Here is a 24,482-nt window from a genome sequence, read left to right on the forward strand (position 1 = left end):
ATCAGCATACATGTGAAAACAAACGCCGTGTTTTCGAATAATGTGGCCGAGGGGTGGCATGTAGATGCGAAAGAGGGGGCCAAGGATAGATCCTTGGGGGACATCAAAGCCACTGTAAGTGATTCTCAGGTTATGATTAGATAGATAAGAATGGAACCAGGTGAGAGCAGTCCCACTCAGCTGGACGACAGGGGAGAGGCATTGGAGGAGTATGGTGTGTTCAACCGTGTCAAAGGCTGCAGACAGGTCAAGGAGGATGAGGAGGGAATATTTACTTTTGTCACCGTCACATAGGATGTCATTTGTGACTTTCATACTACTGTGGTAGGGGTGGAAACCTAATTGGAGGAATTCAAACATGGCGATTCAGGAAAAATGAGAATGGATTCGGGACATGACAATATGCTCAAGGACAATTTGGAGAGGAAAGGGCTTGGAGATGGGACAATAGTTTGCAAGAGTGGTGGAGTCACGGGTTAGTTTTTTAAGGTTAGTACCATTCAAAAGAGAATTGGACAAATACCTGAAGTGAAATAATTTGTGGGGCAAAGAGCAGGGCAGTGGAATTAGTTAGATAGCTCTACCAGGTATGATGGGTCGAATGCCCTCCTGTGCTGTATTCTTGTATGACTCATTTTTTTCTCATTCCAAATGCTACAATTTTTGATTTTAAAAAGTGACTTATATTCATGCATCTCATTCTCAAAACGAAACTTAATTGGGGCTGTGTTTTGTGTGTGATTTCTTTAATTATAAACCCAACCAACCTCCAATCCACTATTATGTCTTGTGGTCGTGATGGTGACTGACCATTACGATAGGCCCCCAATAGAAGGGTGGCCATATTGTTTGATGGGCGCAGATCCGCGAGGCCAGGGCGGAAACCGGAAGCTGCGCGAAGTTCGCGCGCATCGGGTGCTTTAAACGGTTGTCAAGGTTACCAACGGACAAGCTCGGTTGCGAGAAAAGCAGGTAGGAAAAACCGTCCGACACATTATGGGGAGAGGGGTCGGGAATACATATGGAGGAGTGAGCAATAATATAGGCAGTTAAGTGCGTTACTTCAACTGTATTACAGTCAGAAGATAGTTGCTGCCCTGTGCGACTCACCTTCCCTCCTATCTATTTAGCCTCCCAAATGCCCCAGCTTTTTCTGCCGTTTTAAGATTTTTTAATCTGCTTGGATTTTTGATATCCTCCTGATTCTGTGGTCCTGCTGGTTCAAACTGCTCACCCTGGTGTTTTTACATCTGTTGCTTTCCAATCGTCTCTAGTTCCTTACCCTGAGTATTGCATCCTCCCTGCCTATTTTGTGTTAGCTGTATCCTATTGGCATATGATGTATAGTGTCCACCACTTCAAACCCCCACATTTAAAATGGGTTTAAAAAAATTCTTTCACAGGTTGTGGACATTGCTGGCTATGTCAACTTTTATTGTCCATCCCTAATTGCCTTTGAGAAGGTGGTGATGGCTGTCGCTTATATTGCCCAAGATGTGATAACCATTAACAGTTTGCATTAACATTAATTTCAAAGTTGCTGCATAAGTACTCTTTATTTTGGGCCAGAACAGCTCACTTGTATGAGTGAAGTACACACGAAAATGGTTGCATGTTTTCTTTAATATGTTCATATTTAACAAAAATAACACCATGCACAATATATCTTGGCTTTAAAATTCATTGTGAGATGCAGCAAAAAACTAATGGACAAATCAAGGGTGTAGTCACTAATAAAAACAGCCTCCAGCTTATATTTTTATAGATCCTTCAATATAACATGTTCCAAGGTGCTTTCTAGTATGAATAACATGGAAATTAGGGGAGATAGAGGAAGGCATAGTTAAAGAGTTAGATTTTAAGATGGATTTTGAAATTAGAGTGTGGGGACAAGATGCCTACAGGCTTTGCCCCTGTGGGGAAAGAACCGTCCAGCAGAGCAGAGGATGTAAATTGGGATGTAGGGCAGAAGCAGGTTGCAAAGTTAGGACTGGTGAAGATGTGAAGTGATTTAAAATTGATGTTCTGAGTGATGGAAACCAGAAGTAGTTCTTGAGTATTTAGTTTCTAAAAAACAGGTAAAGGATGGTATAACATACTTGCTATTATGCTTAATAACCAAGGTACATTGATAGATAGAAATACATAGAAGTTGCAGCATGGAAACATGCCATTCAACCCAACCAATCTGTGTTGGCATTAACTCTCCACATGAGCAAACAGTCCTTAATCACATTTACCCATCCTATTCCCATATCCACTATCCCTTCATTCACCTATTCAGTTTAATCTTGAGTGTCACCATAAATTCTGTTTCAACCACTATTCCTGGAAGTGAATTCCATAATTTTCTGTGTAAAGATGTTTCTCATGCTCCCTGTTCTAAATCTATTCCTTTAAACTTGTATCTGTGACCCCCTTATTCTCCAAGCAGAGAGCCAGCATAAACAGTAGGCTGAATGGTTACAGTACAGAAGGAGACCATTCTATGGGGGGATGTTATGTTCTGTCCCGTGGTGGTGGGGGGTCTGGGGGGCATATAATTGGGTGGGATGGTAGTAGGGTGGATCCTGCCACCTTCCCACCTCTGCCAAAATTAAGTCCAGGGCAGGAAGGTCTGTGAATGACCTTCCCGCCCTGCTGCCAATTACGGGCCTTATCCTGCAGCAGCCACAATTAGCCCAGCCACACGGGAAGCACGGCAAGAAAAACCGTGTGGGTTGCTTGCCAACTCTGGACAAGGGTTTGGGAGAGGCTGAGAGCCACCTTCCTGCCTTTTTTGCCGACTCCCCTACACCCGTCTCCCCTGTGACCCCCCCCACCCCGTGAGACCCCTCCCACCCTGACCTACCTATGCGCTGGGTCCAGCGCCATGGGTGGGTGCTCCCTCTGATTGGCTGGCAGCTCTCAGAGGCTAATACCTCTGCCGCTGTCTAGTTAAGTGCCTGATTGGCTCTTGATTTGGCGGGCTTCCCACAGAAGGGGTGACACGGGGTTCTCGCCAGCGCCTTTGCTGGAGGTCGAGATGCCTGTCGCCCGGGTAAAATCCCAGCCTATGATTCTATGAAACAGTCTACTTCTGATTGTTTCACTGTATTAAACATTTCTATTATATAATCCACTGTCTGTGTAACTTGAATGAAAAAGTGACTGTATCGGTGCCGCTTCCTGCTCTTGCTCCGAACTGGAAAACTTCTTCAACTTGGCTTCCATTTCCACCCTTCTCTCACCTTTACATGGACTATTTCCGACACTTCCCTTCCCTTCCTCGACTTCTCCGTCTCCATCTCTGGGGATCGGCTGTCTCCTAATACTCATTATAAGCACACCGACTCATACGGCTACCTTGCTACACTTCCTCACACCCTGTTTCCTGTAAGGACTCCATCCCATTCTCCCAGTTTCTCCGTCTCCGACGCATCTGTTCTGATGATACAACATTTCACAACAGTGCTTTTGACATGTCTTCCTTTTTCCTCAACCGTGGATTCCCCCCCACTGTGATTGATAGGGCCCTCAACTGTGTCCAACCCATTTCCCGCACTTCTGCCCTCACCCCTTCCCCTTCCCTCACAAAACTGCGACAGGGTTCCCCCTTGTCCTCATTTTCCACTCCACCAGCCTCCACATCCCAAGGGTCATCCTCCGCCATTTCCACCACCTCCAGCGTGATGCCACCACCAAACACATCTTCCCCTCCTCTCCCCTGTCAGCATTCCGAAGGGATGGTTTCCTCCGCGATACCCTGGTACTCTCCTCCATTACCCCCTGACACCTAGTCCCCTTCCCACGGCACCTTCCCATGCAATTGCAGGAGGTGTAATACCTGCCCTTTTATCTCCTCACCATCTAAGGCCCCAAGCACTCCTTCCAGATGAAGCAGCGATTTGCTTGTACTTCCTTCAATTTAGAATACTAGATTCGCTGCTCACAATGCAGTTGCTTCGATATTGGGGAGACCAAGCGCAGATTGGGAGACCGCTTTGCGGAACACCTCCGTTCAGTCTGAAAGCATGACCCCGAGCTTCCGGTCGCTTGCCATTTCAACACCACCGCCCCCCCACCAGCTCTCATGCCCAGACATCTGTCCTGGGCCTGCTGCAGTGTTCCAGTGAATATCAACACAAGCTTGAGGAGCAGCACCAGATCTTTCGATTAGGCACTCTACAGCCTTGCGGACTGAACATTTGAGTTCAATAACTTCAGAGCATGACTGACCTTTTTAAATATTTTTTATTTTATTTTTTAACCAAGTGCCTGTTTTTCATGTAGACAGAGCTGCTCATTTTTCTGCTATTAACACTCCCTCTAGACTAATGCTTCGTCTTTCACCACAAGCATTAACGCACTCTTTGCCTTTGTCCCAGGACAGCTTTGTTATTTAATCTCTCCTGCCCTCTGTCCTATCACACACATTCCCTTTTGTTCTCTTTTCCCCCCTCTCCCTCCACCCCCATCTTTCACTTGCTTAAAACCTAATTCTTTTCTAACCTTTGCCAGTTCCAATGAAAGGTCACAGACCTGAAAGGTTAACTCTGCTTCTCGCTCCACAGATGCTGCCTGACCTGCTGAGTATTTCCAGCACTTTCTGTTTTTTTATTTCATTGCAACACAGGCAGCTTCCACCAAAAGTCTTGAGTGCTGCCATGGAAGGTCAGACTGCTGTCATCATTGCTTTGGATACCAGTGTTCAAAGGGGCTTTGAGGGCATCGCAGCACTCTAGAAATTTCTAACAAATTGTTAGGATTGCTGAGGAGAAAAGCAGTTGCTCCATAGAATAAGCACCTGCTCCTCTCAAGATGACATCATTCATGCTCCCATCTCTGCTACTCTGCCATTGCCCTTGCTGTTGCCTCCCAGCCAGCCCAGACTGCTGCTGCCCAGGCTGTGATGGTGTATTCTGAAGTCAGCCCTTCTAGACCCAGAGCTGCTCAAGGACAACCTCCAACGCTATTTACAATCTTCTCAACTAAAGGTCAGCAGCTTTCTATCAGCCATGTTATAGACACTCAGGGAACCACGAAGACAGGGAAAGGCACATGGAAGAGGCACTAAGGGAATATACAAGGGTGTGTTTTTTATGTGGAAGAGATCGGAGAGAAGAGCAGAACTTCTTCAAGGTAGGCATTCCTGGAAGAGATTTCCACAGATGCTGCCAGACCTGCTGAGTGATTCCAGCATTTCTTATTTTTATGTGTTTTTTATGTACATTACATTGTTATTTAATTTATAAATTTGGTTTGGAATGTGCATTTTGTATTGGCTTTCATTTTTGCATTACTGGAAAAGAGGATGATGTGATGGTCAGTTATAGAGGAAAGGCAAGGAATGTGAGACTGCTAGTGAATGGGGAATTGTTGAGTTTACTGATATTGCTCAGGAATTATTTGATCATCTCAGTTGTATGATCTCATGGGTTACACAAAGAGAGACGAAGTCTGACTAGCTTTAAGAAACCTTATTGTAGTACTTAGTGGTTACATCATCAGCAAAGTGAACAACAACAACACCTGGGCTCTCCTCCCTCTTCCTCCGTGCTGGAGGAGGGAATTCAAGCCTTTCTTATAGTTCTTCTTACAAATCAGTGACACCCCATTTATGTTCCCAATTGGTTTACAAACTTTGCAGTTTCTTGGTGTCAGGGCCTGATTGGGGTACTGCCTTGTCACCCTCTCCTCAAGCAGTTTCTCATCCCCCTATCTCCTTGGAACGTTGGGCTGATTGTTGTACAATAGGCTACTATTCGGCAGGCTGCAGCTGTCCTGTTAGTTTTTGCTCGTTAGTCTATTTCTACTGATAAGCTGTCTGTGCAGCCCTGAAGCTATGAAGTTATTTCTGATAAGCTGTCTCTGCAGCTCCGAGGTTAGTTTGTTAGTAATACATGATTGATTAATTATTTCATCTTAAATGTCCCCGTATTATTCTGTTCTCAAATTCTGTTCTCACAACATACAGCCCCAGCAGAAATGGGATATCTATGCTTCAGCCTCCCTTTGCTTCTTCTTCCTCTTCATGTTCCTCCACTTGCTCCTCCTTTATTTCCTCTTCATCCATTTCCATGTGCTCTTGCTCTTCAGCTTCTTGCCTGGTGGGTGCTGGAAAAGGCTGATCCCTCATAATGGCCAGTTTGTGCTACATGCAGCATACCACTACTAATCTTGAGACCCACTCAGCTGATGATTGCAGGGCTCCTCCAGAATGATCCAGGCTAGCAGATAGTGCTCTATAATATCCCTTGTGACAGCATGATTTTTTTTACTGTATGGCTATATGCACGTATGTGGATTCCAGACTGGAGGCATGAGCCCTGTCATGAGTGGATAACTGTTGTTGCGCAAAGAGTGGCTACTTGTTGATTTACTTTGGTATTTGAAATAAAGTTGGCACAGAATGAACGTATTGTCACTGTTGCCAGGATGCTGGGCATTAATTTCTATTATGTGTTACCTGTGGTCTCGCACCAGCAGCACACTGAGGGATTGCAATCCTTGTTGATTTCAGGTATTTAGCTGAATTCACATCTGGTGCATGGAATATGCATGCAGTCAATGCCACTTTGTACCATGGGGAAGCCTGCAATCCTAGCAAACACTTGTGCTCATTCCACCTGTTTGTCTCTGGCAAGAGGGAATGAGATGAAGTTGTCTCTCTTTGCATAAAGTGTCTCATTGACCCCTCTTATGCAGTAGTGCACTGCAAACTGAGCGATGTTGCTTATATTTCCAGTAGTAGCCTGGAAGGCCATAGATGCATAAAAGTTCAGATCCACAGTCACCTTGAGAGCCACAGGCATTGCAGTTCTTGCCCTGCTCTGTGAATGGAGTTAGAGTTGTTACAGTGCGGCACAGTGGCGCAGTGGTTAGCACTGCAGCCTCACAGCTCCAGCAACCCGGGTTCAGTTCTGGGTACTGCCTGTGCGGAGTTTGCAAGTTCTCCCTGTGACTGTGTGGGTTTCCACTGGGTGCTCCGGTTTCCTCCCACAGCCAAAGACTTGCAGGTTGATAGGTAAATTGGCCATTGTAAATTGCCCCTAGTGTAGGTAGATGGTAGGAGAATGGTGGGGATGTGGGAGGGAATATGGGATTAATGTAGGATTAGTATAAATGGGTGGTTGTTGGTTGGCACAGACTCTGTGGGCCGAAGGGCGTGTTTCAGATACAGAGCTGTATCTCTCTAAATAAAAAAATAAATAAAATAAAAAGTTGGCAGATTTCAGACATGATCTCTTTCGTGAAGTGCAGACATCTCAAACATTGGTCATTGCTGAAGCTCAGGCAAGAGAATTGCTGCTTAAACACTCTCTGCAGATATGGCCTTCTGCTGAGAGCCCTTCTCCCCCTCCTCCTTCCTCTTCTAGCAACTTGTCCTATTTGAGGTTTTCAGAAGAGAACTGGATAATTATCTGAAGAGAAATAATTTGCAGGGCTACTGGGAAAGGCGAGGAAATGGGACTAGGTGAGTTACTCTTCCGGAGACCCAGCACGGACACGTCATGCCAAATGGCCTCCTTCTGTGCTGTAACCATTCTATGATTCTGCAATGCCTCTCTTCATTCTCCCAGTCATGCTCAATTCCAAGGGGAAGGCCTACTAGGCTACCCATTTCTGCAAGCAACTGATTTGTGCACAACATCGAACAGGAGTAGGTTACTTAGCCTCTTGATCTTGTTCCGCCCGCCATTCAGTGAGATCATGGTTAATCTGTGACCTAACTCAATACACCTGCCATTGCCCCATATCCCCTAACACCTTTGATTAACAAAAATCTATTAATCTCAGTTTTAAAACTAACAATTGAGCTAGCATTAATTGCTATTTGAGAGTTCCACACTTCTGTCACCCTTAGCATTTAAAGTGTTTCCTAATTTCACTCCTGAAAGGTCTGGCTCCAATTTTTACACTATACCCCCTCGTCCTAGACTCCCCAAGCAGTTTCTCTCTATCTAACCTATGTTTCCCTTGTTATCTTGAGAACTTTGTTTAAACTACCCTTTAACCTACTAAATTCCACAGAGTGGCCCACAGTCAGTCAGACCTGCAACATATAACATATTTTTCCGAAGCAGCACAACTCTCCGGACTAAAAATCAGTTTAAAGAAAACTGAAGTCCTGCATCAGTCTGCACCCCAAGAAGAGTATAGAGCACCAAGCATTGTCATCAAGGGAACTGAGCTGAATGTTGTCGAGCAATTTACTTATTTGGGGAGCGTCATCTCTTTGATGCCATCATAGACAAGGAAGTGGACAATAGGCTCTCAAAAGGAAACAGTACAATAGGCAGACTCGACAAACCAGTGTGGAGCAACCATCGCCTCAGAGCACAGACCAAACTCAGTGTACAAAGCCGTAGTCATGTACACCTTCTAGAGTGCTTCCATCAGTGCTGCATCCACAGCATCCTCAAGATCTGCTGGCGGAGCCGCATCACAAACATTGAAGTCCTGGAAACTGCCAACATCACCAGTATCGAGGCCATCCTTCTGTAAAGCCAACTGTGTTGGGTGGGTCACGTTGCCCGGATGGATGACAGTCGCCTGTCCAAGATCGTGTTGTATGGAGAGCTGACGACTGATAAAAGGAACAGATGGGCGCTATGCAAACATTTCAAGGACTCCCTGAAGAAGTCCCTCTTTGTGTGCCACATCGGCCATCACCAGTGGGAAGCGCAAGCCATAGATCGTGATGCCACATCAAGAGGGCTACAGCCACCTTTGAGACTGATCAAAGAACCAGTATGAAAGTGAAATGGAGGGGAAAGATAGATCCAATTGCCCCCAACAGTGACTACGCCTTCACACATACCCGCTGTGGGAGAATCTGACTGTCACTGATAGCCACCAGGGGGCCTGCAACTGATGTGTACAACCTTCCCAAAATCTTCATCCACGAAGAAATGCCAAGAGGAAACTACACCAGTTTCCCAAGTGGTAATCAATACCATTTCAAATATGGTTCAGATTTCAACAAAGGGTCTGCTTTCATTAGTGACAATGCAGTTTACATGCCAAAATCTTTCACATTTGTGCTCCAAGGTGTAATGCCTAATGCTGTTCATATTGCATATAATGAACATATAATTTCTCGTCAGCGAGCTGTGGAAAAGCGAATTTGGTAAAGTTGACAAACTGGTCAGCTACATTAAAAAGATCATCAAATACTGCCTTAGCTGCAAGCTTAGAAAGAAGCAATACATTTCAAATGTTCCCCAAGTTCAGCCACAAGATATCTCCCTTCCTCCAGAGCCAGTAATTACACGTTGGAATTCTTGGTTTCAGGTAGTACAGTATCATGCAGCTCACCTGAAGTACTACTCAGACTTCATCTAAGAGCTCACACTGACATTGAAAACACAGGTTTTAACAGACATTGTACCCCTTCTAAATGAAGCACAGCTTAATGAGGAGGTTCAGTTTGTTGCCAAGAATGCTACAGAACTGATGGATTTAGTCATTTCATTTGAATCTGGACACGTCCAGATTCCACAAAGCTTACAATAAAGTAATGGATGTACTCTTCAGGGCTGAAGCACAGTCAAACAAACAACACTCTGATGCTGAATTAAATTCTTTGTGCTTAACAGGTGTTTTGTTGCATGGCAAAGAAGCTCAAACAATACTACCGTTGTGAAGAAAAAGACAAGCGATGAAGGAAAAGTGGCTGAGATTTCAACAACCTTCTGCAGCATTCCTGAAAGCTGTGCGTATTTTTGACCTGCACAAATGCATCTGTTGATGATGGATTTAAACTCGTTTGTGATGCCTGATTTTGATGAGAACTGTAGGCTTGGATATTCCTGCTTAAAAAGCATTGCAAAAGAAGCAGATTGTACTTTGCCTGTGCTGCAGTTTTGGAACTCTGGAATCTAGAATCTCCCACCTTGCAGATTAGCACGGCGCTGTCTGACAATTCCGAGAAGCTCTGTGGACGCAGAGAGAGCTGTGTCTAAATACGGAGAGGTGTTCACAGTGCAGAGACAGGGAATGAAGAAAGAGACAGTTGCACATTGCTCCATGTTCACATTCAGCCACTGACTTCAGTGAGTAAAGAATGTAACCTGTTTATAGTCAGCTTTTTACGAGTAAACAGTAAAAGCCATTTGAAACCAGAAAGCTCCCTTGTCTTTTTATTTGTTTCAAATAGATAATTTTCATGGTTTGTTGGACACTGAAATTTACGATTTAATATGTGAAATCGTGAAATTCACGATTCTTATTGGTAGGGCTGTCTGAGATTAAGACAAGGTGGAGGGTGGAGCTCCCAAATGACGGTGCTAAGGTAAAATCAGTATTGCATAGTGAATAATGTCATGATCTGTCTGCTTTGCATGGTTCTGGTGGACGTTAGGTGTGCGCGTGTAACCCGCTTTGCAAATGTTTCTGTTGCACTTCGCGTTGGAAGTATGCGCACATATCATGGGTATTTTTGAATGTAAGGGAGTCTCGTATCGCCCAAAAACAGGCATTACAGAGACCAATTTCTCCCTCACTATCTCATAGCCTCTGTCTCAATCCTTGTTCTGTTACATTTGTGTTTATAGAGATGACATTAGCAGTTGCATTGATTTGGCATGTTGTAAGTTCCAAAGCATTTTCAGAAGGATCTTGTGGCATTCACGTCCCATTGCTGAACTCATATACATGGTCTAAAAATGAACATTTTACTTAATTTTTGTATGATACTATAACCTGATGTTGCAGTTATAATCGAGATATGTTATGCTTGGCAGAAAGGATTTTAAGAAAAAGTTACTGTAGGTTATTATTTTGAATCTTAATTACTTAGTGGAATTTAGTTAGAATAGTAGATCTAGAATAACGGCATTAAATTTTAGTAATCGCGATAATACAAGATGCCAATTCTCGGAGCAAAGAGCAGTAGAGTTTTTATTTAAATAGTTGATGTTCAAATTAAATGAAATAACAGGTTTACTCCAACTGAAGAACTAGAAGCAAAAGAAAAAAGCTGGCTGTACTTCAGCAATTATACATGTTTAACATAATTTTGGACAAAGACTTTGGGCCGAATTTTATAACAGACGTTGGTCCTGTCATCAGGACTGGAATTGACATAAGGCATGTCTAGGTCAGGAGTGGCTGGCCAGTTAAGCTTAATGAACCATGATCTACTAATTGCATGGTTGGGATTGAGCCTGGAGCTGGGAATCTGCTATCAGGTGACACCTCGGCAGGTACTGGCACCATTTTTAAAGGGCTGCCAGCCCTGTATTGAACTCTGCATGCTGAAGGTCTGGAAGCGGAGGTGGTCATAGTGGATATTTAGAGATGGCTGATAGGAAACTCCGGGCAGCCCATAATGCCCCCTCCCCCTCCCTCCCTCCTATAGTGAGGATGGGAGAGTGACCTATTTCCAAGCCCAGCAATGTACTGCTGGCAAGTTAACTATTTCAAAGAGTGATGGTATGTTTTAAATACAGGACTGACTTTAATGTTTTTATCATGCTGTAATGCATTTTTATATCAATTCATATAGATTTATTGTTTGAAGACTCGTAATAGTGTTTTACTAGTAACTGCTCCTTCACATAATACATACTGTTCAGTAACTGTTGTACTATTTGTTAATTTCAGAAACTACTTTTAGCAGCATGGAATGGATGCATGTAGTAATCATCATAGTGGTGAAACTGTTGCTTTCTAAATCAGAGCAAATATTGAATTTTAAAGGTACAGTATTATCTTTCATCCCATTTCATTGCATAGCTTATCTGTGCATCTTGTATAGTGCTTAAAATTTCAAAAGTGGAGGGAAACTTGCAGTAAATTTTGATGTATGGGGCATATATCAAAATTTGATATGGGGTCATTAATGCAACCTGTAAAAGTGCTTCAGTTTATCAGGAATCTTTGTATTATCAGTCACTGAATGGATTTCACTGCCCAGTGTGCACAGCTGCCCATATTATAAGTTCCAGTTGCTGTCAGCATTTAGACTATGTACATGCACTGTATGCAAGGGATATCTGTTGGCCAGAACATCAGGAGAACCTTACACTCTTCGTTTGAATATTGACATGGAATATTTTATGTCTACCTGCGAGGCCATCATAGTTCAATGTCTCACCTGGAAGGTAGTACCTCTGACTGATTAGTGCAGCACTGCACTGAAGTGTCAGCCTAGATAATGTGCTCAAGTCCTGTAGTGGCGTTTGAATTCATGGCCTCCTGATTGAGACGAGTGCTACCACTGAGCCAAGGTTGACGCCTTCTTGGGCTGAGGTTAGCTAGGAGCTCTGCAGGTGTGACCGCTAACACAGTGGCCTGGTGTTGTAGGGCCAGGATCGCTTTATTGGCCCCATCCAGTCTTGCAAATCCTTGAGAAGATAGGGCTCAGACAGTTCAGAAATCCACCCAAAAATAATTATTTGTAAGATTGTTTTCTGTTTACTACAATCGTTTCGGTAAATAATGAAAATAAGTTCAGCAATGAGTTAACCAGGGCACTTATTACAAGCCTTAGTCATAAATGGGCGGCGCAGTGGTTAACACCGCAGCCTCACAGCTCCAGCCGGGTTCAGTTCTGGGTCCTGCCTGTGCGGAGTTTGCAAGTTCTCTGACTGCGTGGGCTTCCGCCGGGTGCTCAGGTTTCCTCCCACAGCCAAAGACTTGCAGGTTGATAGGTAAATTGGCCATTGTAAATTGCCCCTAGTGTAAGTAGGTGGTAGGAGAATGGTGGGGATGTGGTAGGGAATATGGGATTAATGTAGGATTAGTATAAATGGGTGGTTGTTGGTCGGCACAGACTCGGTGGGCCGAAGGGCCTGTTTCAGTGCTGTATCTCTAAATAAATAAATTCTGTATTAGTTTAAGTATTTTGGTCTAAGAATAAGCAAAGCGCTCCTGCTTATATTTTTCTCTGGTGCCTATAATGGGACATTAATTGGCCTTTTTACCTGTTCACCATGAACGAGTTTCACTAGTATGATTATTTTACAGTAAGTATGAGTACATAAAGAAACCTCCACTTGCGTTTTACAGTTGGCATTGTAGGATTACATTTTGAGACAAAACTTTTGGATGAAGAACATTTGATTGAGAATGGGTTGGAGATCCGATTGCTGAGTTTACCAGTGATTAATGTTAAATGATCAGAAAATCTGCAGGGCTGTGGATTGAGTGTGTTGACCTCTGGACCCGATTTAAAAAAAAAAAATAAAAATTGAGGCTTCTGTTGAGCAAAGCTTCATGTCTGGGTTGGAGCCTTGTAAAATTTATCTTACTGTATTAATAAAATTTTAAGTAATCCTATAGAGTGAATAGGACATTGAACAGGTGGAACCCATCCAGGGAACGGGCTATTTTAGATTTGGTAATGTGTAATGTGGCAGGATTAATTAATGATCTCAAAGGATCCTCCAGGGAAGACTGATCATAACATGACAGAATTTCACATTCAGTTTGAGGTTGAGAAACCTAGGTCTGAAACTAATGTCCGAAACCTAAGTAAAGGCAATTGCAAATCTATGAAGTCAGAGTTGGCTAAAGTGGGCTGGGAAAATAGATTAAAAGGTAAGATGGTAAATGAGCAGTGGCAGACATTTAAAGATATATTTCAAAATTCTCAAAAAATGTATAATTGAGAAAAATGTGCTCTACGAGAAGGATGGACCATCCGTGTCCAGCTAAGGAAGCTGAGAATTTATCAAATTCAAAGAAAAGGCGTTCAATGTTGTGAAGATTAGTGGCAAGCTGGAAGATTGGGAAAATTTTAGAAACCAGCAAAAGATGACAAATCAGTTTTCACTTTTTTTTTGTGTAAATATCGAGAAATAAAAATGAACCGTAAGAGTTTCTACAAGTATATGCAAAGAAACGGAGTGACTAAAGTAAATGTTGATACCTTAGAGGATGAGTTTGGAGAATTAATGGGAAACGAGGAAATGGCAGAGACTTTGAACTAATATTTGGTAACTGTCTTCACGGTAGAAGATACTAAAAGTATCCAAATAATGGTAGAAAATCAGAGGGCAAAAGGGAGGGAGGAACGTGGAACAATTATCAATAAAGAAAAAGTACGCGGTAAACTAATAGGGCAAAAAACTGACAGGCCCTCTGGGCCTGATGGCCTGCATCCTAAGGTCTTAAAAGAAGTGGCTACAGAGATGGGGAATGCATTGGTTGTAATTTTCCAAGTTCCCTAGATTCTGGAAAGGTCCTATTAGATTGGAAAACTGCAAATGCAATGCCCCTATTCAAGAAAGGAGGGAGACAGAAAACAGGAAACTATAGGCCCGTTAGCCTAATGTCTGTCATAATACAAGCAAGCAGAGTTAACATGGTTTTATGAAAGGAAAATTGTTTTGACAAATTAATTTGAGTTCTTTGAGGATCTAACCAGCAGGGTGGATAAAGGGGAACCAGGCGTTTGATAAGGTGCCACTTAAAAGGTTACTGCACAAGATGGTTTTTGGGGTAATATTTTAGTACGGATTGAGGATTGGCTAACAGAAAACAGCGAGTGGGAATAAATGGGTCATTTTAAGGTTAGCACCAGTGGGGTGCCACAGGGATCAGTGCTGGGACCTCAACTATCTACAATCTATATTAATGGCTTTGATAAAGGAACTGCATGTATTGTAGCCAAATTTGCAGACCATACCAAAGATAAGTGGGAAAGCAAGTTGTGAGGAGGACAGAGTCTGCAAAGGGATAAAGACAGGTTAAGTGTATGGGCAAATATCTGGCAGATGGAGTATAATATGGGAAAATTTGAGGTTATCCACTTTGGTAGGAAGAATAGAAGAGCAAATTATTATTTAAATGGCAAGCTACTATAGAATTCTGTGGTACAGCAGGATCTGGGTGTCTTCATACATGAAACACAATAAGTTAACATGCAAGTACAGCAAGTAATTAGGAAGACAAATGGAAAGCTAGCCTTTATTGCAAGGGGGACAGAGTATAAAAGTAGTGAAGTCTTGCTACAACTATATGGGGCATTGGTGAGACCACACCTAGAGTACTGAGTTCAGTTTCGATCCCCTTATTTAAGGCAAGATATACTTGCATTGGAGGCAGTTCAGAGTAGGTTCACTAGGTTGATTCCTGGAATGAAGGAGTTGTCTTATGAAGTAAAGTTGAGCAGGTTGGACCTATATTCATTGGAGTTTAGAAGAATGATAGATGATTTTATTGAAGCATATAAGATGCTGAGGGGGCTTAATAGGATAGATGCTGAGAGGATGTTTCTCCTCGTGGGGAAATCTAGATCTAGAGGGCATAGTTTCAGAATAAGGGGTTTCCCACTTAAGGTGGAGATGAGGAGGAATTTCTTCTCAGAGGGTTGGGAATCTTCAGAATTCTGTACTCCAGAGAGCTGTGGTGCCTGAGTCATTGAATATTCAAGGCTGAAATGGACAGATTCTTGATATGTGGGGAGTTGAGGGTTATGGGGACAGGCAGGAAAGTAGAGTTGAGGCCAGATCAGCCATGTTCTTATTGAATGGCAGAGCAGGCTTGAGAGACTGCATGGCCTACTTCTATTTCTTGAGTTATTCTGTAAGATTATAACCATATTTTTCTCATTTAGCTCAAGACACTGCAAGATTTAACTGTACAACAAAAGAAGAAAGCAATATGATTGACAGGATCAGACTGTATCTTTATTTAGAGGAATTGGTAATTAATATAAACATATAGGACATGGTTTTACTATTGTATTAGTAACTATAATTTGAATATGTTTCAAAGTTTGCTGCTAAATCTGTCATCCATGCCTTTGTTACATCCACACTCAACTATTCCAACACCCTCCTGCCTGGCCTCCCACCTACCACCCTTCATAAACGTGAGTTCATCCAAATTCCTGCTTCCTATCCTAACGTGCGCCAAGTCCTACTCGCACATCACTCCTTTGCTTATCTACATTAGCTCCCAGTCCAGTAACCCCTTGATTTTAAAATTCTTAACCTTGTATTAAAATAGATCCATGTCCTCGCCCCCTCTGTATCTCCCTACCTCCTCCAGCCCTTTAACCCTTCAGGATACCCGCGCTCCTCCAATTCTGGCTGCTTGTCTTCAGTTGCCTCACCCTGGAATTTTCTTACTAAACCTCTTTGCCTCTTATCCTTTCACTTCTCCCTTAACTTGCTCCTTAAAACAAAGCCATTTGATGAAGCTTGTAGTCACCTCTCCTAATATCTTTATGTGGCTAGTTGTCAAATGCCTTGGCACTACTTACTTTGTTAAATATGTTATATAAATGTAAGTAGTTGTTGTATTTCCTTGCCTGTTTGGATCTTACAATATCAGATCTGCTGAAAAAGGTTCAAGTCTTCAAGCGAAAAATTCATTTGTGTAATGCTACATCAATGTGTCGCAACACAGACTATCGATTTCCTGAGGGCTACCTGTGTGGCCTGTATGGGTTTCCTCCAAAATATTAGTGGAAAAATGACTTTGAAGCGACGCTACATGAATCACTTTTCCCCTTCAAGTTGTGTTATATCATAAATCTGTTTTTCATAATTTTAATCATTATGATTTTTGAGCAGATGTAAAATTGTGCTATTTGAAGCAACATATTAAAGTTAAAGAACTCCAGCTCCTCATAGACCACGTTAGGGAACTGGAGCTGGATGAACTTCGGATCATTCAGGAGGCTGAGGGGGTGATAGAAAGCAGTTATAGGGAAGTAGTGACACCTAAGTTACAGGATAAAGGTGACCATCAGGGGAGGGAAAGGAAATAGGCGCACAGTGCAGGGATCCCCTGTGGCCGTTCCCCTCAATAATAAGTATACCGTTTTGGATACTGTTGGGGGGGACGACTTACCAGGGGAAAGCCACAGCGGCCAGGTCTCTGGCACTGAGCCTGGCTCTGTGGCTCAGAAGGGAAGGGGGGAAGAATAGGAGAGAGATAGTGATAGGAGATTCAATGGTTAGAGGAACAGACAGGAGATTCTGTGGTCGCGATCGAGACTCCCGGATGGTATGTTGCCTCCCGGGTGCCAGGGTCAGGGATGTCTCGGATCGAGTCTATAGGATTCTTAAGGGGGAGGGGGAGCAGCCAGAAGTCGTGGTACACATCGTTACCAATGACATAGCTAGGAAAAGGGATGAGGACATGAAAAGCGAATATAGGGAGTTAGGTTGGAAGCTGAAAGGCAGGACAAGCAGAGTAGTAATCTCAGGATTGATACCTGTGCCACGTGCTAGTGAGGCTAGAAACAGAGAGCGAGTGCAGCTGAACACGTGGTTACAGAGCTGGTGTAGGAGGGAGGACTTCAGATATGTGGATCATGGGGATACCTTCTGGGGAAGGTGGGACCTGTACAAGAAGGATGGGTTGCATCTGAACTGGAGGGGCACCAATATTCTGGGCGGGAGGTATGCTAGAGCTCTTCGGGAGGGTTTAAACTAGTTTGGCAGGGGGATGGGAACCAGAGCTACGGATCAGTGGATGGGGTAGCTGTTGAGCAGGCAGATACAGAGTGCAGAGAGTCTGTGAGGAAGGTTAGACAGTTGACAGGGCAAAGTTGCAGCCAGTATGATGGGTTGAAGTGTGTCTATTTTAACGCAAGAAGTGTCAGGAATAGGGTGATGAACTTGGAGCATGGATCAGTACTTGGAGCTACGATGTTGTGGCCATTACGGAGACTTGAATATCACAGGGGCAGGAATGGATGTTGGATGTTCCGGGGTTTAGATGTTTCAAAAGGAATAGGGAGGGATGTAAAAGAGGTGGGGGAGTGGCATTGCTAATCAGGGATAGTATCACAGCTGCAGAAAGGGAGGTCGTCGAGGAGGGTTTGTCTACTGAGTCATTATGGGTGGAAGTCAGAAACAGAAAAGGGGCAGTCACTTTGTTGGGAGTTTTCTTTTGACCCCCCAATAGCAACAGAGACATGGAGGAACAGATTGGGAGGCAGATTTTGGAAAGGTGCAGAAGTAACAGGGTTGTTGTCATGGGTGACTTCAACTTCCCTAATATTGATTGGAACCTCCTTAGTGCAAATAGTTTGGATGGAGCAGATTTTGTCAGGCATGTCCAGGAAGGTTTCCTGACTCAATATGTAGATAGCCTCCCCTCTAGTCGGCCTATGTTGGATTTGGTGCTTGGCAACGAACCAGGCCAGGTGGCAGATCTCTCGGTGGGAGAGCATTTCAGTGATAGTAATCACAACTTTGGGCGGCGCAGTGGTTAGCACCGCAGCCTCACAGCTCCAGGGACCCGGGTTCAATTCTGGGTACTGCCTGTGCGGAGTTTGCACGTTCTCCCTGTGTCTGCGTGGGTTTCCTCCGGGTGCTCCGGTTTCCTCCCACATGCCAAAGACTTGCAGGTTGATAGGTTAATTGGCCATTATAAATTGCCCCTAGTATAGGTAGGTGGTAGGGAAATATATAGGTGGGGATGTGGTAGGAATATGGGATTAGTGTAGGATTAGTATAAATGGGTGGTTGATGGTCGGCACTGACTCGGTGGGCCGAAGGGCCTGTTTCAGTGCTGTATCTCTAAAAATCTAAACTAAACAACTCCCTGACCTTTACTATAGTCATGGAGAGGGATGGGAATATTTAATTGGGGGAGGGGGAATTACAATGCTATTAGGCAGGAACTGGGGAGCTTAAATTGGAAACAGATGTTCTCCGGGAAATGCACAACAGAAATGTGGAGGTTGTTTAGGGAGCATTTGCTGCGACTGCTGGACAGGTTTGTCCCGATGAGGCAAGGAAGGGATGGTAGGGTGAAGGAACCTTGGATAACACGAGATGTGGAACAGCTAGTCAAGAGGAAGAAGGAAGCTTACTTAAGGTTGAGGAAGCAAGGATCAGAAAGGGCTCTAGAGGATTACAAGGTAGTCAGGAAGGAACTGAAGAATGGACTTGGGAGAGCGAGAAGGGGACATGAAAAAGTCTTGGCGGGTATGATTAAGGAAAATCCCAAGGCGTTCTACACTTATGTGAGGAACAAGAGGATGGCCAGAGTGAGGGTAGGGCCAATCGGAGATAGTGGAGGGAACTTGTGCCTGGAGTCGGAGGAGGTAGGGGAGGTCCTTAATGAATACTTTGCTTCAGTATTCACTAGTGAGAGGGATCTTGTCATTTGTGAGGACAGTGTGAAACAGGCTGATATGCTCGAACAGATTGATGTTAAGGAGGATGTGCTGGAAATTTTGAAAGACATGAGGATAGATAAGTCCCCAGGGCCAGACGGGATATACCCAAGGTTATTACGGGAAGCGAGGGAAGAGATTGCCGCACCTTTTGGCAATGATCTTTGCGTCCTCACTGTCCACTGGAGTAGTACCAGATGATTGGAGGGTGGCAAACGTTATTCCCTTGTTCAAGAAAGGGAATAGGGATAACCCTGGGAATTACAGACCAGTCAGTCTTACGTCGGTGGTGGGTAAATTATTGGAGAGGATTCTGAGAGACAGGATTTATGATTATTTGGAAAAAGCATAGTTTGATTAGAGATAGTCAGCATAGCTTTGTGAGGCGCAGATCATGCCTCACAAGCCTTATTAAATTCTTTGAGGATGTGACAAAACACATTGATGAAGGAAGAGCAGTGGATGTGGTGTAAATGGATTTTAGCAAGGCGTTTGATAAGGTTGCCCATGGTAGGCTCATTCAGAAAGTAAGGAGGCATGGGATACAGGGAAATTTGGCTGTCTGGATACAGAATTGGCTGGCCCGTAGAAGGTGGTAGTAGATGGAAAGTATTCAGCCTGGAGCTCAGTGACCAGTGGGATCTGTTCTGGGACCTCTGCTCTTTGTGATTTTTATAAATGACTTGGATGAGGAAGTGGAAGGCTGGGTTAGCAAGTTTGCTGATGACAAAGGTTGCTGGAGTTGTGGATAGTGTGGAGGGCTGTTGTAGGTTGCAACGGGACATTGACAGGATGCAGAGCTGGGCTGAGAAGTGACAGATGGAGTTCAACCTGGAAAAGTGTGAAGTGATTCATTTTGGAAGGTTGAATTTGAATACAGGCTTAAAGACAGGATTCTTGGTAGTGTGGAGGAACAGAGGGATCTTGGGGTCCACGTCCATAGATCCCTCAAAGTTGCCACCCAAGTTGATAGGGTTATTAAGAAGGCGTATGGGGTATTGGCTTTCATTAACAGGGGGATTGAGTTTAAGAGCCGCAAGGTTATGCTGCAGCTCTATAAAGCCCTGGTTAGGCCACACTTGGAATATTGTGTTCAGTTCTGGTCACCTCATTATGGGAAGGATGTGGAAGCTTTAGAGAGGGTGCAGAGGAGATTTACCAGGATGCTGCCTGGACTGGAGGGCATGTCTTATGAAGAAAAGTTGAGGGAGCTAGGGCTTTTCTCATTGGAGCAAAGGAGGATGAGAGGTGACTTGATAGAGGTGTACAAGATGATGAGAGGCATAGATAGAGTGGATAGCCAGAGACTTTTTCCCAGGGCAGAAAGGGCTATCACCAGGGGGCATAATTTTAAGGTGATTGGAGGAAGGTTTAGGAGAGATGTCAGAGGTAGGTTCTTTACACAGAGAGTGGTGGGTGCATGGAATGCACTGCCAGCGGTGGTAGTAGAAGCAGATATATTAGGGACATTTAAGCGACTCTTGGATAGGTACATGGATGATAGTAGACTGAAGGGTATATAGGTAGTTTGATCTGAGAGTAGGTTAAAGGGTCAGCACAACATCATGGGCCAAAGGGCCTGTGCTGTACTGTTCTATGATCTATATGGTCCCTCGTGCTAGATTCCTACTCTTAATATTAAATGCAAAGTAAATACAGTAATCTCCTCCCTCTGGTTTAGTAACTCTATTTATTAGTTGGTTAATTAGGGTTTTAATCAATTTTTATCAAGGTTTTATTTTCAAATTCAGTAAAAAAAAATTCCCTACTAGCCAATCAGGTCACAGCTTCCCTGTGACATCACTTTCAGGTCTTTTTTTAAACCAGAGGTAAGTTTTTTTTTTAATACTTAACAGTCTGGAACTCCACCCTCCAAGTCTTCTCCCAGTCAGCTGTGCTCTTTGGAAGCTCTCGGCTCCCCTCACTGAGGGCGGGCAGGTAGGAAATAAAGGAGCTCCCTCCTTACCAAACTTCCAATGCAACCCAAGTCAGAACGGTAAGATGGCTCACTTTTATACTGACTGACTCTCGCCCCCTGAAAACCGGATTAGGCCAGTTATCTAATTAACAAGGTGCAGCTGCAAGCTGAGCCTGAGTGAACCCTGTTTAAAGCTGGTCTAAAACTCACCACCTCCAACCTGAACAGCAACTGTTCAGTTAATCTGCTAAATAAAAGACATTAGATTTAAGATAAAATTAACCCTCAGTTAACAAACTTCCACTATAGCATTCCAATGCAACCCAAGTCAGCACTCCTGTTTCTCTCTCGCTCTGTTTCTCTCTCTCTCTCGCTCTGTTTCTCTCTCTCTCGCTCTGTCTCTCTCTCTCTCGCTCTGTCTCTCTCTCTCTCGCTCTGTCTCTCTCTCTCTCGCTCTGTCTCTGTCTCTCTCTCTCTCGCTCTGTCTCTCTCTCTCTCGCTCTGTCTCTCTCTCTCTCGCTCTGTCTCTCTCTCTCTCGCTCTGTCTCTCTCTCTCTCGCTCTGTCTCTCTCTCTCTCGCTCTGTCTCTCTCTCTCTCGCTCTGTCTCTCTCTCTCTCGCTCTGTCTCTCTCTCTCTCGCTCTGTCTCTCTCTCTCTCGCTCTGTCTCTCTCTCTCTCGCTCTGTCTCTCTCTCTCTCGCTCTGTCTCTCGCTCTCTCGCTCTGTCTCTCGCTCTCTCGCTCTGTCTCTCGCTCTCTCGCTCTGTCTCTCGCTCTCTCGCTCTGTCTCTCGCTCTCTCGCTCTGTCTCTCGCTCTCTCGCTCTGTCTCTCGCTCTCTCGCTCTGTCTCTCGCTCTCTCGCTCTGTCTCTCGCTCTCTCGCTCTGTCTCTCGCTCTCTCGCTCTGTCTCTCGCTCTCTCGCTCTGTCTCTCGCTCTGTCTCTCGCTCTGTCTCTCGCTCTGTCTCTCGCTCTGTCTCTCGCTCTGTCTCTCGCTCTGTCTCTCGCTCTGTCTCTCGCTCTGTCTCTCGCTCTGTCTCTCGCTCTGTCTCTCGCTCTCTCGCTCTGTCTCTCGCTCTCTCGCTCTGTCTCTCGCTCTCTCGCTCTGTCTCTCGCTCTCTCGCTCTGTCTCTCGCTCTCTCGCTCTGTCTCTCGCTCTCTCGCTCTGTCTCTCGCTCTCTCGCTCTGTCTCTCGCTCTCTCGCTCTGTCTCTCGCTCTCTCGCTCTGTCTCTCGCTCTCTCGCTCTGTCTCTCGCTCTCTCGCTCTGTCTCTCGCTCTCTCGCTCTGTCTCTCGCTCTCTCGCTCTGTCTCTCGCTCTCTCGCTCTGTCTCTCGCTCTCTCGCTCTGTCTCTCGCTCTCTCGCTCTGTCTCTCGCTCTCTCGCTCTGTCTCTCGCTCTCTCGCTCTCTCGCTCTGTCTCTCGCTCTCTCGCTCTGTCTCTCGCTCTCTCGCTCTGTCTCTCGCTCTCTCGCTCTGTCTCTCGCTCTCTCGCTCTGTCTCTCGCTCTCTCGCTCTGTCTCTCGCTCTCTCGCTCTGTCTCTCGCTCTGTCTCTCGCTCTGTCTCTCGCTCTGTCTCTCGCTCTGTCTCTCGCTCTGTCTCTCGCTCTGTCTCTCGCTCTGTCTCTCGCTCTGTCTCTCGCTCTGTCTCTCGCTCTGTCTCTCGCTCTGTCTCTCGCTCTGTCTCTCGCTCTGTCTCTCGCTGTCTCTCGCTGTCTCTCGCTGTCTCTCGCTGTCTCTCGCTGTCTCTCGCTGTCTCTCGCTGTCTCTCGCTGTCTCTCGCTGTCTCTCGCTCTGTCTCTCGCTCTGTCTCTCGCTCTGTCTCTCGCTCTGTCTCTCGCTCTCTCGCTCTCTCGCTCTCTCGCTCTGTCTCTCGCTGTCTCTCGCTGTCTCTCGCTGTCTCTCGCTGTCTCTCGCTCTGTCTCTCGCTCTCTCGCTCTGTCTCTCGCTCTCTCGCTCTGTCTCTCGCTCTCTCGCTCTGTCTCTCGCTGTCTCTCGCTGTCTCTCGCTCTGTCTCTCGCTGTCTCTCGCTGTCTCTCGCTGTCTCTCGCTGTCTCTCGCTGTCTCTCGCTGTCTCTCGCTGTCTCTCGCTGTCTCTCGCTGTCTCTCGCTGTCTCTCGCTGTCTCTCGCTGTCTCTCGCTGTCTCTCGCTGTCTCTCGCTGTCTCTCGCTGTCTCTCGCTGTCTCTCGCTGTCTCTCGCTGTCTCTCGCTGTCTCTCGCTGTCTCTCGCTGTCTCTCGCTGTCTCTCGCTGTCTCTCGCTGTCTCTCGCTGTCTCTCGCTGTCTCTCGCTGTCTCTCGCTGTCTCTCGCTGTCTCTCGCTGTCTCTCGCTGTCTCTCGCTGTCTCTCGCTGTCTCTCGCTGTCTCTCGCTGTCTCTCGCTGTCTCTCGCTGTCTCTCGCTGTCTCTCGCTGTCTCTCGCTGTCTCTCGCTGTCTCTCGCTGTCTCTCGCTGTCTCTCGCTGTCTCTCGCTGTCTCTCGCTGTCTCTCTCTCTGTCTCTCTCGCTCTGTCCCGCTCTCTGTCTCTCTCGCTCTGTCCCGCTCTCTCTCTCTGTCTCTCGCTCTGTCTCTCGCTCTGTCTCTCTCGCTCTGTCCCGCTCTCTCTCTCTGTCTCTCGCTCTGTCTCTCTCGCTCTGTCTCTCTCGCTCTGTCCCGCTCTCTCTCTCTGTCTCTCTCTCTGTCTCTCTCTCTGTCTCTCTCTCTGTCTCTCTCTCTGTCTCTCTCTCTGTCTCTCTCGCTCTGTCTCTCTCGCTCTGTCTCTCTCGCTCTGTCTCTCTCGCTCTGTCTCTCTCGCTCTGTCTCTCTCGCTCTGTCTCTCTCTCTGTCTCTCTCGCTCTGTCCCGCTCTCTGTCTCTCTCGCTCTGTCTCTCTCTCTGTCTCTCTCGCTCTGTCCCGCTCTCTCTCTCTCTCTCGCTCTGTCTCTCTCTCTCTCTCTCGCTCTGTCCCGCTCTCTCTCTCTCTCGCTCTGTCCCGCTCTCTCTCCCACGCCACCGGACCCATATAAACCTCGAGAGAAAAGACTCCTGCATCAGCACAAGTTGAAGCGTGAACTGGGCCCCAACGAATTACAAGACTTACGGGCAACCAAAGACTCCACATTGATCTTGAAGGACTGTAACTACCAGATATTGCCTCAAACCTTTCCCCTTTTTATTCCTTTTACTTTTTCTGTCTCCATCTGTGTGTGTGTTTATCGTGTCTGCATGTTAGCGTGGTCGCATCGCATATTCGTAGTGGTTAACCGGATTAGAGTTTAAGATTAATAAACTTCTACTTTTCTTGATTAAATCTTGTTTGAAAGGATACCTGTCTGATTTCTTGGCCTTGCAATTGGAACAATGATCAAGGATTCGCTGAGGGGGAACTAAAAACATGGTGTTTTTAAAAATTAAACCCTGTTACGGTTAAACCAGGCAAAGGCTGAGAGGGAACCCGTAGACCCCTCTCACCTGGTCATAAAAGAAATTTGGATGCTAGTGTCTGAGATTTTACCCACAGTC

At 45.3% G+C, this 24,482-nt stretch overlaps 1 protein-coding gene across 1 annotated transcript in view; it reads left to right on the forward strand.

Annotated features, from left to right (window-relative positions):
- The first annotated feature begins 381 nt into the window (after positions 1-381).
- Positions 382-24,482, forward strand: part of LOC137373315 (uncharacterized) — a 37,539-nt gene continuing 13,438 nt past the window's right edge. Inside the window, exons 1-4 of the mRNA XM_068038139.1 lie at positions 382-450; positions 822-972; positions 11,590-11,685; positions 15,548-15,636. Of these exons, the coding sequence (XP_067894240.1) occupies positions 382-450; positions 822-972; positions 11,590-11,685; positions 15,548-15,636 (405 nt within the window). The remainder of the gene's footprint in view (positions 451-821; positions 973-11,589; positions 11,686-15,547; positions 15,637-24,482) is intronic.

This window comes from Heterodontus francisci, chromosome 9 (genome assembly GCF_036365525.1).
Source record: "Heterodontus francisci isolate sHetFra1 chromosome 9, sHetFra1.hap1, whole genome shotgun sequence".
NCBI classification, from domain to species: Eukaryota; Metazoa; Chordata; class Chondrichthyes; order Heterodontiformes; family Heterodontidae; genus Heterodontus; species Heterodontus francisci.